This window comes from Chiloscyllium plagiosum, chromosome 8, assembly GCF_004010195.1.
Source record: "Chiloscyllium plagiosum isolate BGI_BamShark_2017 chromosome 8, ASM401019v2, whole genome shotgun sequence".
In the NCBI taxonomy this organism is placed as follows: Eukaryota; Metazoa; Chordata; class Chondrichthyes; order Orectolobiformes; family Hemiscylliidae; genus Chiloscyllium; species Chiloscyllium plagiosum.
In genome coordinates this window covers 68,493,628-68,506,079 of record NC_057717.1, presented here as the reverse complement: position 1 = coordinate 68,506,079, position 12,452 = coordinate 68,493,628, and the positions used below count along the sequence as shown (strand labels likewise).

General features: G+C 52.2%; 1 protein-coding gene across 1 annotated transcript in view; it reads right to left on the bottom strand.

The window, feature by feature from the left end:
* LOC122552344 (phosphofurin acidic cluster sorting protein 2-like) overlaps window positions 1-12,452 on the bottom strand; it is a 130,702-nt gene that overhangs the window by 87,710 nt on the left and 30,540 nt on the right. The window contains exons 5-6 of the mRNA XM_043695097.1: window positions 5,351-5,455; window positions 2,424-2,530 (exon numbers count right to left, since the gene is read on the bottom strand). Coding sequence (XP_043551032.1) covers window positions 2,424-2,530; window positions 5,351-5,455 — 212 coding nt within the window. The remainder of the gene's footprint in view (window positions 1-2,423; window positions 2,531-5,350; window positions 5,456-12,452) is intronic.

The window sequence follows — 12,452 nt, the reverse complement described above, 5'->3', positions numbered from 1 at the left end:
GGGTTGGAGGATCTGAGCTACAGGGAGAGGCTGAACAGGCTGGGTCTGCTTTCCCTGGAGCGTCGGAGGCTGTGGGTGACCTTATAGAGGTTTACAAAATTATGAGGGGCATGGATAGGATAAATAGACAAAGTCTTTTCCCTGGGGTCAGGGAGTCCAGAACTCGAGGGCATAGGTTTAGGGTGAAAGGGGAAAGATTTAAAGAGACCTAAGGGGCAACTGTTTCATGCAGAGGGTGGTACGTGTATGGAATGAGCTGCCAGAGGATGTGGTGGAGGCTGGTACAATTGTAACACTTAAGAGGCATTTGGATGGGTATATGAATAGGAAGGGTTTGGAGGGATATGGGCCGGGTGCTGGCAGGTTGGACTAGATTGGGTTGGGATATCTGGTCGGCATGGACTGGTTGGACCGAAGGGTCTGTTCCCATGCTGTACATCTCTATGACTGTACTCCTGTGATAGTACCACAAGGACATCACCTCCCCATGTTTCTATGCAGCAGGGGTGTGTGTGTGTGTGTGTGTGTGTGTGCTCATTTGCTGAAGCTTTCGCTGCAATCTTGAAGTGCCAAATGGATGATCCATCTCAGCCTCCTCCAGTGGTGCCCAACATCACAGATACCAGTCTTCAGCCAATTCGATTCACTACACATGACAGGAAGCAATGTTGGAGACACTGGATACTGTAAAGGCTATGGGCCCTGATAACATTCCAGCAATAGGACTGAAGACTTGTGCTCCAGAACTTGCCGCTCCCCCAGCCAAGCTGTTCCAGTACAGTTACAACACTGGCATCTACCCAACAATTTGGAAAATTGTCTGTACATATAAAGCAGGACAAATCCAACCCGGCCAATTACCATCCCATCAGTCTCCCCTTGATCCTCAGTAAAGTGATGGCAGGGGTCAGCAACAGAGCTATCAATCAGCACCTGTTCAGCAATAACCTGCTCAGTGATGCCCAGTTTAGGTACCCCCAGGGTCACCCAGCTCCTAACCTCATTCCAGCCTTGGGTCAAACATGGACAAAAGAGCTGGATTCCAGAGGGAAGGGGAGAGGGACAGCCTTTGACATCAAGGCTGCATTCGACCGCGTGTGGCATCAAGGAGTCCAGGCAAAACTGGAATCAATGGGTATTGGGGGCAAACTCTCCGCTGGTTGGAGCCAGATCTGGCACAGAGGAAGATGGTTGTGGTTGTTGAAGGTCAGTCATCTCAGCTCCAGGACATCTCTGCAGGAGTTCCCCAGGATAGAGTCCTAGGCCCAACTATCTTTACTTCTTCGTCAATAACCTTCCCTCCATCATAAGGTCCGAACTGGGGATGTTCACCAATGATTGCACAATGTTCAGGACCATTCACAATTCCTCAGATACTGAAGCAGTCCATGTTCAAATGCAACAAGGTCTGGACAATATCCAGGCTTAGGCTGACAAGTGAAAATGACATTTTTGCAATGCAAACGCCATCTTGAATAAGAGGCAATCTAACCACCACCCTTTGATATCCAATGGTGTTACCATCACTGAGTCCCCCACTACCAACATCCTTGGGGTTACCACTGATCAGAAATTGATCTGGACTCACTACAGAAACAATGGCTACATGAGCAGGTCAGAGGCTGGGAATCCTGCAGTGAGTAACTTACCTCCTAACTCCCCAAAGCGTGTCCACCATCTACAAGACATAAGTCAGGAGTGTGATGGAATACTCCCCACTTGCCCTGAATGAGGGCAGCCCCAACAACACTCAAGAAGCTCAACACCATCCAGGTCACAGCAGCCGCTTGATTGGCACCACATCCATAAGCATCCACTCCTTGCACCACCGATGCTCAGTCGCAGCAGTGTGCACTATCTACAAGATGCCCTGCAGAAATTCATCAAAAATCCTCAGACAGCACCTTCCAAACTCTGAACCACTTCCACATTATGCATCTACACTTTCCAATCTCTTCCCCTTTGAGAAAAACTCTGCACATCTGTTTTTTTTTTAACTAACCCTCACATTTATCCACATTATATTCCATCTGCCATATTCTCGCCTGTTTAACAAGGTTATTAATTAGTACTTTAATGGCTATCTGTTCGTATCATGGTGCACCCTGGAGCAACTTCAAACAAAACTAATTCTGCTGGTTTAGGTGCATTGGGCATTTATGACCCATTCCTAGTTGCCATCAAAAGATGCCAGTAAGCCTTGTTCTTGGACTAGTTTAGGCTGTGTGTAAGTCTGCAGCTGTGCAATGCCTGTATGTAACTATAAGGTGTAAGGCATGCTTAAGAAAGGAACAAGTGGGGCATAGACTTGCAGTCAAGTGAAGTGTACATCTACACCCATAGACACATGAGGGTTTGAGGTGTAGGGTTTAGGAGCACCCCTTCCCACCAGGTTAATTTCCACAGAACTCCTGGTTACTTACAATCTTTGTATCCTGGTAACAATAGTGTTAAAAGCTGCGTGGATATCTGCCACTGAGCATGTGCACACCATGGGCTGGCTCTTCTCATGGAGACGTTCGTACAGATACTGAAAAAAGGAGCGAATAAAGTCCATGATCAACTAAACCCACTGTGTGAATTCAGAAAATCTAACCTTGTAGATAATCAGGAGCAACTCTCAAACAGAATTTAATATTGGGCTGTGACAGGTCAGGGAAGCAAATGCCTGCTCAGAAGTAGGTTTTCAGAAGGGTTTTAAATCACAAGAAAAAGTGCAAGAAGTGGCGAGGGAGAGAATTCCAAAATGTAGTGCCAAGGCATCTGCAGGCACCATGACTCATGGTGGAGTAACCAGGCATGGCCACAGGATTGACTAACTTGTGGAAGATGGATAGCTGGGATGAAAGGGACATTTGCAGGATGGCAACCTGTAACTAGTGGAGTGTCACAGGGATCAGTGCTGGGGCCACATTTATTTACAATATATATGAATGATTTAGATCAGGAAAGTGACTATTGTAATCAAGTTTGTGGATGATGTAAAAATAAGAGGAAGGCAAGTAGTGAGTATGACACAAAGAGTCTGCAGAGGGACATAGAGAGGTTAACTGAGTGGAATATAATGTGGGAAAATGTGAGGTTCGGCACTATGGCAGGAAGAACAGAGGAGCTGAATATTATTGAAGTGGAAAAAGACTGCAGAAAGAACAGCGAGGTTTGGGAGTCTTCACCCATGAATCACAAAACAACTATTATTTGGCTCCGAACGGTATGCAGGGATATGGGAAAAAGGCTGGAGATTGGTACTAGATAATAGAACTGGAGCAGACAGGATGAGCCAAATGGCCACCACCTGCAGCAAAACAATTCTGCGGTTCCCTAATAGATTTTTAAACAGGAACAGAATCAGAGGTGATGGGGAAAAAGGCAAGAAAGTGGAGTCAAAGAATATGAGATCAGCCATGATTGCACTGAATGGCACAGAGGACCTGATGGGCCAAAGGGCCTACCTCTTATGGTCAGGGGTGAACAATAGGTAAGAATTCAAAGAGCTCTGTTATTTCAGGTTGGTATTGCATGAAGAGGTTACAGAGGTGGGAGGAGTAAGGTTATGAGGAAGATGAAGATGAGAATTTGAAGTTTGAATAGTTGTTGATGAAGTTCAGTATATTGAGAAGTAACGGAAACAGCTTCAAGAAAAAATGGATGTAGAATAAATGCATGCAGGAGTATATGCATCCTCCGTCTCTCTCTCTGAATGAGCTCTCACTCAGTCCCATTCCCCCGGACCCTCTCTCTCTGAATGAGCTCTCTCCCAGTCCCATTCCCCTAGAATCTCTCTCTCTGAATGAGCTCTCACTCTGTCCCATTCCCCCGGACCCTCTCTCTCTGAATGAGCTCTCACCCAGTCCCATTCCCCTGGACCCTCTCTCTCTGAATGAGCTCTCACTCAGTCCCATTCCCCCGGACCCTCTCTCTCTGAATGAGCTCTCACTCAGTCCCATTCCCCCGGACCCTCTCTCTCTGAATGAGCTCTCACTCAGTCCCATTCCCCCGGACCCTCTCTCTCTGAATGAGCTCTCACTCAGTCCCATTCCCCCGGACCCTCTCTCTCTGAATGAGCTCTCACTCAGTCCCATTCCCCCGGACCCTCTCTCTCTGAATGAGCTCTCACTCAGTCCCATTCCCCCGGACCCTCTCTCTCTGAATGAGCTCTCACTCAGTCCCATTCCCCCGGACCCTCTCTCTCTGAATGAGCTCTCACTCAGTCCCATTCCCCCGGACCCTCTCTCTCTGAATGAGCTCTCACTCAGTCCCATTCCCCCGGACCCTCTCTCTCTGAATGAGCTCTCTCCCAGTCCCATTCCCCTGGACCCTCTCTCTCTGAATGAGCTCTCTCCCAGTCCCATTCCCCTGGACCCTCTCTCTCTGAATGAGCTCTCTCCCAGTCCCATTCCCCTGGACCCTCTCTCTCTGAATGAGCTCTCTCCCAGTCCCATTCCCCTGGACCCTCTCTCTCTGAATGAGCTCTCTCCCAGTCCCATTCCCCTGGACCCTCTCTCTCTGAATGAGCTCTCTCCCAGTCCCATTCCCCTGGACCCTCTCTCTCTGAATGAGCTCTCTCCCAGTCCCATTCCCCTGGACCCTCTCTCTCTGAATGAGCTCTCTCCCAGTCCCATTCCCCTGGACCCTCTCTCTCTGAATGAGCTCTCTCCCAGTCCCATTCCCCTGGACCCTCTCTCTCTGAATGAGCTCTCTCCCAGTCCCATTCCCCTGGACCCTCTCTCTCTGAATGAGCTCTCTCCCAGTCCCATTCCCCTGGACCCTCTCTCTCTGAATGAGCTCTCTCCCAGTCCCATTCCCCTGGACCCTCTCTCCTCTCTCTCCCTCAGTCCCATTCCCCTGGACCCTCTCTCTCCCTCAGTCCCATTCCCCTGGACCCTCTCTCTCTCAGTCCCACTCCTCTGGACCCTCTCTCTCTGAATGAGCTCTCCCTCTCAGTCCCATATCCCTAGACCCTCTCTCTCTCTCTCTCTCTCTCTCTGAGCTATCTCTCTCTCTCAGTCCATTCCTGGACCCTCTCTGTACGATGTCTGAGTCCCATTCTCCTGGATCCTGCTTCTGAGCTCTCTCTCTCTCTCTCTCTTCGTCCATTCATTTGGAAAGTCTCTCTCCTGTCAATCCTCTCTTATAAGAACAATGACCATAGGAGACCATATCCGGTTATGCCTTTTCTGGTCATCAAGGTAATCATGGATGATCTCTGATCTGAACTTCACCTTCTTGCCTGCTCCCCAGATATCGCCCTTGCATCCCTGGGTTATCGCACTGCTGTCTGCCAATAATGGCCTTATCCTCTACATTGCTGTTGTTATGGGAGATCCTCTCTATGCCAGTGTTCTCCTACCTGTCCCTGCCAGTCTGTAATGTTCACCAGGATAATACTCTCTGGCAGCTGGTCATCTGAAATTAGGATCTGGTTCAGTTGATCATATACAGACTTCCGAGGGACCTGTCAAGTAAAGGAGTAAGTCATGATATCAGTCACGGTTACAGAAAAAGACATTTACCTATTCCCTGATATGTGGAAAACACTAAAGGAATGCAGCATTTTTATTTGGGGTCTCTCTTTTCCCTATAGGAGGAAGAAGGTGCTGATTAAAGTCTGAAGTGACTACTTGGAGCCAACAGTACAACTTTCTAGTGCACCAAGTCATTAAGGGATGCCTGATCTTTATCTTTGATCTTTACAGAATCGTACAGTGCAGAAGAATTCCTTCAGCCTTCCGAGTCTGCAGCAATACGTGAGGAAGACCTCACTTTCCACCTCACCTCATTTCCCAGCACTTGGCCCACAGCCTTGAATGTTAAGTCATGTCAAGTGGCCATCCAGGTACTTTCTAAAGGATGTGAAGCAACTCACCTCTACCACCTTCCCAGGCAGCACATTCCAGACCGTCACCACCCTCTGAGTAAAAGTGGTTTTCCTCACATTCCCCCAAAATCTCCTGTCCATCATGTTGAACCTGTATCCCCTCAAGACTGATCCTTCACCTGAGTGGTACAGCTGCTCCTTATCTGCTTGTCCATGTCCCTCAAGACCATATACATCACAGTCAGATATCCCATCACATTCTCTACTCCATTAAAAACAAGTGGTAGAAAGTGAGGATTATAGATGCTAGAGAGTCAGAGTGGAGAATGTGGTGCTGGAATAGTACAGCCAGTCAGACAGCATCCGAGGAGCAGGAGAATTGATGTTTCGTGCACAAGCCCTTCATCAGGAATTCCTAACAAAGGCTTATGCCTGAAACGTTGATTCTCCTGCTCCTCAGATGCTGCCTGACCTGCACTCCATTGAAAACCAATCAAGTCTATGCAACCTTTCCTCATAATTTGAACTTGCTAACCCAGGCACAGTCTGGTGAATCTCCTCTGCATTCCCTCCGGTACAATCCCATCCTTCCTATGGTGTGACAACCAGAACTGCACACAGTACTCGAGCTGTGCTCTCACCAAAGTTCAACTCTTACATGACTTCCTTGCTTTTGTAATCCATGCCTCGAATGAGAAACGTATGTGTCCCAGACGCCTTTCCTCATACTTCTCGATGGCCTTGACAACTGGAAACTCAGACAACCTTGCTCCAATAGAAGCAACGTTATCTCAGTGTGCTCTATTCTCAGTGCCTCTGAAACTGGGCAATAAACCTGCCTTGGTCACGTACGGGTACAAATGCCAGGCACTTGTTATGCTGCAATCCAATCACACTTCATCAGCATTGCCAAATTCCTATTTTCCACTGGTGCTATTCAACTGAAATTGGAAACAAATGGATGGAAAGGCTAATTCCACAATGCTAAAATAGTTAATCTCATATTAGTCAAATCACATTCAGAATATGCTGCAATAATTTGTAAATTACAGTGATAGACCATAAGGTACTGAGGAGAGGAAAGTGAACAAACAGGATATTATCTAAGAATGGTCACACATCTATTCACTTCCTCAGGTACGATGCAGTCCATGACCAAATGCTGCAGGAACTGGACAATGTAAGGGCTTGAGGTGACAAGTGGCAAGTCACTCAGGGCCAGGCAAAGCCCATCACCTACATTAGATTCGAATCGATGATCATATGCACTACGCTGTCAGGATTGAGGGAGTGTCGTACTATCGGAGAATGAGTATTGAGGGAGTGCCGCACTGTCAGAGGGTCAGTACTGATGGAGTGCCGCACTGTCAGAGGGTCAGTAACTGAGGGAGTGCCGCACTGTCAGAGGGTCAGTACTGATGGAGTGCCGCACTGTCAGAGGGTCAGTACTGATGGAGTGCCGCACTGTCAGAGGGTCAGTACTGATGGAGTGCCGCACTGTCAGACACACTGTTGAAGGGTCAGTACTGAGGGAGTACCGCACTGTCAGAGGGTCAGTACTGAGGGAGTGCCGCACTGTCGGAGGGTCAGTACTGAGGGAGTGCCTCACTGTCAGAGGGTCAGTCCTGAGGGAATGCCGCACTGTCGGAGGGTCAGTACTGAGGGAGTGCCTCACTGTCAGAGGGTCAGTACTGAGGGAGTGTTGCACTGTCAGAGGGTCACTACTGAGAGAGTGCCGCACTGTCAGGGTCAGTGCTGAGGGAGTGTCGCACTGTCAGAGGCTCAGTACTGAGAGAGTGCTGCAGTGTCAAAGGGTCAGTGCGGAGTGAGTGCCATACTGTCAGAGGCTCAGTGCTGAGGGAGTGCCGCACTGTCAGAGGGTCAGTGCTGAGGGAGTGCCGCACTGTCAGAGAGTCAGTGCTGAGTGAGTGCCATACTGTCAGAGGCTCAGTGCTGAGGGAGTGTCACACTGTCAGAGGGTCAGTGCTGAGGGAGTGCCATACTGTCAGAGGCTCAGTGCTGAGAGAGTGCCACACTGTCAGAGGCTCAGTGCTGAGAGAGTGCCGCACTGTCAGATGCTCAGGACAAAGGGAGTGCCGTACTGTCAGAGGGTCAGTTCTGAGGGAGTGTCGCACTGTCAGAGGGTCAGTAATGAGGGAGTGCCGCATTATCAGAGGGTCAGTACTGAGGGAGTGCCACACTGTCAGAGGCTCAGTGCTGAGGGTGTGCTGCACTGTCAGAGGCTCAGTACTGAGGGCATGCCGCACTGTCGGAGGGTCAGGACTGAGGGAGTGCCGCACTGTCAGAGGGTCAAAAGTGAGGGAATGCCGCACTGTCAGTGGGTCAGTACTGAGGGAGTGTTGCACTGCCAGAGGGTCAGTGCTGAGTGAGCGCCACACTGTCAGAGGCTCAGTGCTGAAGGAGTGCCGCATTGTCAGAAGGTCATTACTGAGGGAGTGCTGCACTGTCGGAGGGTCGGTACTGAGGGAGTGCCACACTGTCAGAACTGAGGGAATGCAGCACTGTCGGAGCGTCAGTACTGAGGGAGTGCTGCACTGTTGGAGCGTCAGGACTGAGGGAGTGCCGCACTGTCAGAGGGTCAGTACTGAGGGAATGCCGCACTGTCGGAGGATCAGTACCAAGGGAGTGCTGCACTGTCGGAGGGTCAGTACTGAGGGAGTGCGGCACTATCGGAGGGTCAATACTGCGGGAGTGCCGCACTGTCGGAGGGTCAGTACTGAGAGGGTGCCGCACAGTCAGAGGGTCAGTACTGGGTCAGTACTGAGGGAGTGCTGTCCTGTCAGAGGGTCAGTACTGAGGGAGTGTCGCACTGTCGGTGAGTCAGTACTGAGGGAGTGACGCAGTGTTGGAGGGTCAGTAGTGAGGGAGTGCTACACTGTCGGAGGGTCAGTACTGAGGGAGTGCCGCACTGTCAGGGTCAGTACTGAGGGAGTGCTGCACTGTCGGAGGGTCAGCACTGAGGGAGTGCTGCACTGTCAGGGTCAGTACTGAGGGAGTGCTGCACTGTCAGAGGGTCAGTACTGTGGGGGTGCCGCACGCTCGGAGGGACAGTACTGAGGAAGTGCTGCACTGTCGGAGGGTCAGTACTGAGGGAGTGCTGTCCTGTCAGGGGGTCAGCACTGAGGGAGTGTTGCACAGTCGGAGGGTCAGAACTGAGGGAGTGCTGCACTGTCGGAGGGTCAGTACTGAGGGAATGCCGGACTGTCAGGGTCAGTACTGGTGGCGTGCTGTGCTGTCAGAGGGTCAGTGCTGAGTGAGTGCTGCACTGTCAGAGGCTCAGTACTGAGGGAGTGCCGCAATGTCGGAGGGTCAATACTGCGAGAGTGCCACACTGTTGGAGGGTCAGTACTGAGGGGTGCTGCACTGTCGGAGGGTCAGTGCTGAGGGAATGCTGCACTGTCGGAGGGTCAGTACTGAGGGAATGCTGCACTGTCGGAGGGTCAGTACTGAGGGGGTGCCGCACTGTTTGAGGGTCAGTCCTGAGGGAGTGCTGTCCTGTCAGAGGGTCAGTGCTGAGGGAGTGATGCAGTGTCACAGGGTCAGTACGGAGGGTGTGTTGCACTGTCGGAGGATCAGTACTGAGGGAGTGTTGCACTGCCAGAGAGTCAGTACTGAGGGAGTGCCGCACTGTCAGAGGGTCAGTACTGAGGGAGTGCCGCACTGTCGAAGGGTCAGTAATGAGGGAGTGTTGCACTGCCAGAGGGTCAGTACTGAGGGAATGCTGCACTGTCGAAGCGTCAGTACTGAGGGATTGCCGCACTGTCAGAGGGTCAGTGCTGAGGGAATGCCGCACTTTGGAGGGTCAATACTGCGGGAGTGCCGCACTGTCAGAGGGTCAGTACTGAGGGAATGCCGCACTTCGGAGGATCAGTACCAAGGGAGTGCTGCACTGTCGGAGGGTCAGTACTGAGGGAGTGCCGCACTATCGGAGGGTCAATACTGCCGGAGTGCTGCACTATCGGAGGGTCAGTACTGAGGGGGTGCCGCACAGTCGGAGGGTCAGTACTGGGTCAGTACTGAGGGTGTGCTGTCCTGTCAGAGGGTCAGTACTGAGGGAGTGTCGCACAGTCGGTGAGTCAGTACTGAGGGAGTGACGCAGTGTTGGAGGGTCAGTTGTGAGGGAGTGCTACACTGTCGGAGGGTCAGTACTGAGGGAGTGCTGTGCTGTCAGAGGGTCAGTACTGAGGGAGTGTTGCACTGTCGGAGGATCAGTACTGAGGGAGTGCCGCACTGTCAGGGTCAGTACTGAGGGAGTGCTGCACTGTCGGAGGGTCAGTACTGAGGGAGTGCCGCACACGAGGAGGGTCAGTACTGAGGAGGTGCTGCACTGTCGGAGGGTCAGTACTGAGGGAGTGCTGTCCTGTCAGGGGGTCAGCACTGAGGGAGTGTTGCACTGTCGGAGGGTCAGTACTGAGGGAGTGCCGCACTGTCGAAGGGTCAGTACTGAGGGAGTGTTGCACTGCCAGAGGGTCAGTACTGAGGGAGTGCCGCACTGTCGGAGGGTCAGTACTGAGGGAGTCCCGCACTATCGGAGGGTCAATACTGCAGGAGTGCTGCACTGTCGGAGGGTCAGTACTGAGGGGGTGCCGCACTGTCAGAGGGTCAGTCCTGAGGGAGTGCTGTCCTGTCAGAGGGTCAGGACTGAGGGAGTGTCGCACTGTTGGAGGGCCAGTAGTGTGGGAGTGCTACACTGTCGGAGGGTCAGTACTGAGGGAGTGCTGCACTGTCGAGGGGCAGTGCTGAGGGAGTGTTGCACTGTCACAGGGTCAGTACTGAGGGAGTGCCGCACTGTCAGAGGGTCAGTGCTGAGGCAGCGACGCACTGTCTGAGGTTTAGTACTGAGGGATTGTTGCACTGTCGGAAGGTCAGTACTGAGGGAGTGGCACACCTTCGGAGGGTCCACACTGAGGGAGTGTTGCATTGTCGGAGGGTAAGTACTGAGGGAGTGCTGTACTGGCAGAGGGTCAGTACTGTGGGAGTGCCGCACTGTCAGAGGGTCAGTACTGAGGGAGTGCTGTCCTGTAAGAGGGTCAGTACTGAGGGAGTGCTGCGTTGTTGACGGCTCAATACTGAGGGATTGTTGCATTGTCGGAGGATCATTACTGAGGGAGTGCCGCACTGTCAGAGGGTCAGTGCTGAGGGAGTGTCGCACTGTTGGAGGGTCCGTACTGAGGGAGTGTTGCACTGTTGGAGGTCAGTACTGAGGGAGTGCAGCACTGTCAGAGGGTCAACATTGAGGGAGTGCAACACTGTCAGAGGGTCAGTGCTGAGGCAGCGATGCACTGTCTGAGGTTCAGTACTGAGAGATTGTTGCACTGTTGGAAGGTCAGTACTGAGGGAGTGGCACACTGTCGGAGGGTCCACACTGAGGGAGTGTTGCACTGTCGGAGGGTCAGTACTGAGGGAGTGCTGTACTGGCAGAGGGTCAGTACTGTGGGAGTGCTGTCCTGTCAGAGGGTCAGTACTGAGGGATTGTTGCACTGTCGGAGGTCATTACTGAGGGAGTGCCGCACCGTCGGAGTGTCAGTACTGAGGGAGTGCCGCACTGTCAGAGGGTCAGTGCTGTTAGAGTGCTGCACTGTCACAGGGTCAGTACTGATGGAGTGCCGCACTGTCAGAGGGTCAGTGCTGAGTGAGTGCCACACTGTTAGAGGCTCAGTGCTGAGGGAGTGCTGCACTGTCAGAGGCTCAGTACTGAGGGAGTGCCGCACTGTTGGAGTGTCAGTACTGAGGGAGTATTGCACTGCCAGAGTGTCAGTACTGAGGGAGTGCCACACTGTCAGAGGGTCAGTACTGAGGGAGTGCCACACTGTCGGAGGGTCAGTGCTGAGGGAGTGCCGTACTATCACAGGGTCAGTGCTGAGTGAGTTCCACACTGTCAGAGGCGCAGTGCTGAGGGAGAGCTGCATTGTCAGAGGGTCAGTACTGAGGGAATGCCACACTGTCAGAGGGTCAGTGCTGAGGGATTGTTGCACTGTCGGTGGGTCAGTACTGAGGGAGTGCCGCACTGTCAGAGGGTCAGTACTGAGGGAGTGCCACACTGTCAGAGGGTCAGTACAGAGGAATTGTTGCACTGTCGGAGGGTCAGTACTGAGGGAATGCCGGACTGTCAGAGGCTCAGTACTGAGGGAGTGCCGCACTGTCAGAGGGTCAGTACTGAGGGAGTGCTGCACTGTCAGAGGGTCAGTATTGAGGGAGTGCCACTCTGTCAGAGGGTCAGTACTGAGGGAGTATTGCACTGCCAGAGTGTCAGTACTGAGGGAGTGCCACACTGTCAGTGGCTCAGTACTGAGGATGTGCCGCACTGTCAGAGGGTCAGTACTGAGGGAGTATTGCACTGCCAGAGTGTCAGTACCAGGGAGTGCCACACTGTCAGAGGGTCAGTACTGAGGGAGTGTCACACTGTCAGAGGCTCAGTACTGAGGGAGTGCCGCAATGTCGGAGGGTCAGTACTGAGGGAGTATTGCACTGCCAGAGTGTCAGTACTGAGGGGGTGCCCCACGTCAGAGGGTCAGTACTGAGGGAGTGTCACACTGTCAGAGGGTCAGTACTGAGGAAGTGCTGCACTGTCAAAGGGTCAATACTGAGGGAGTGCTGCACTGTCAGAGTGTCA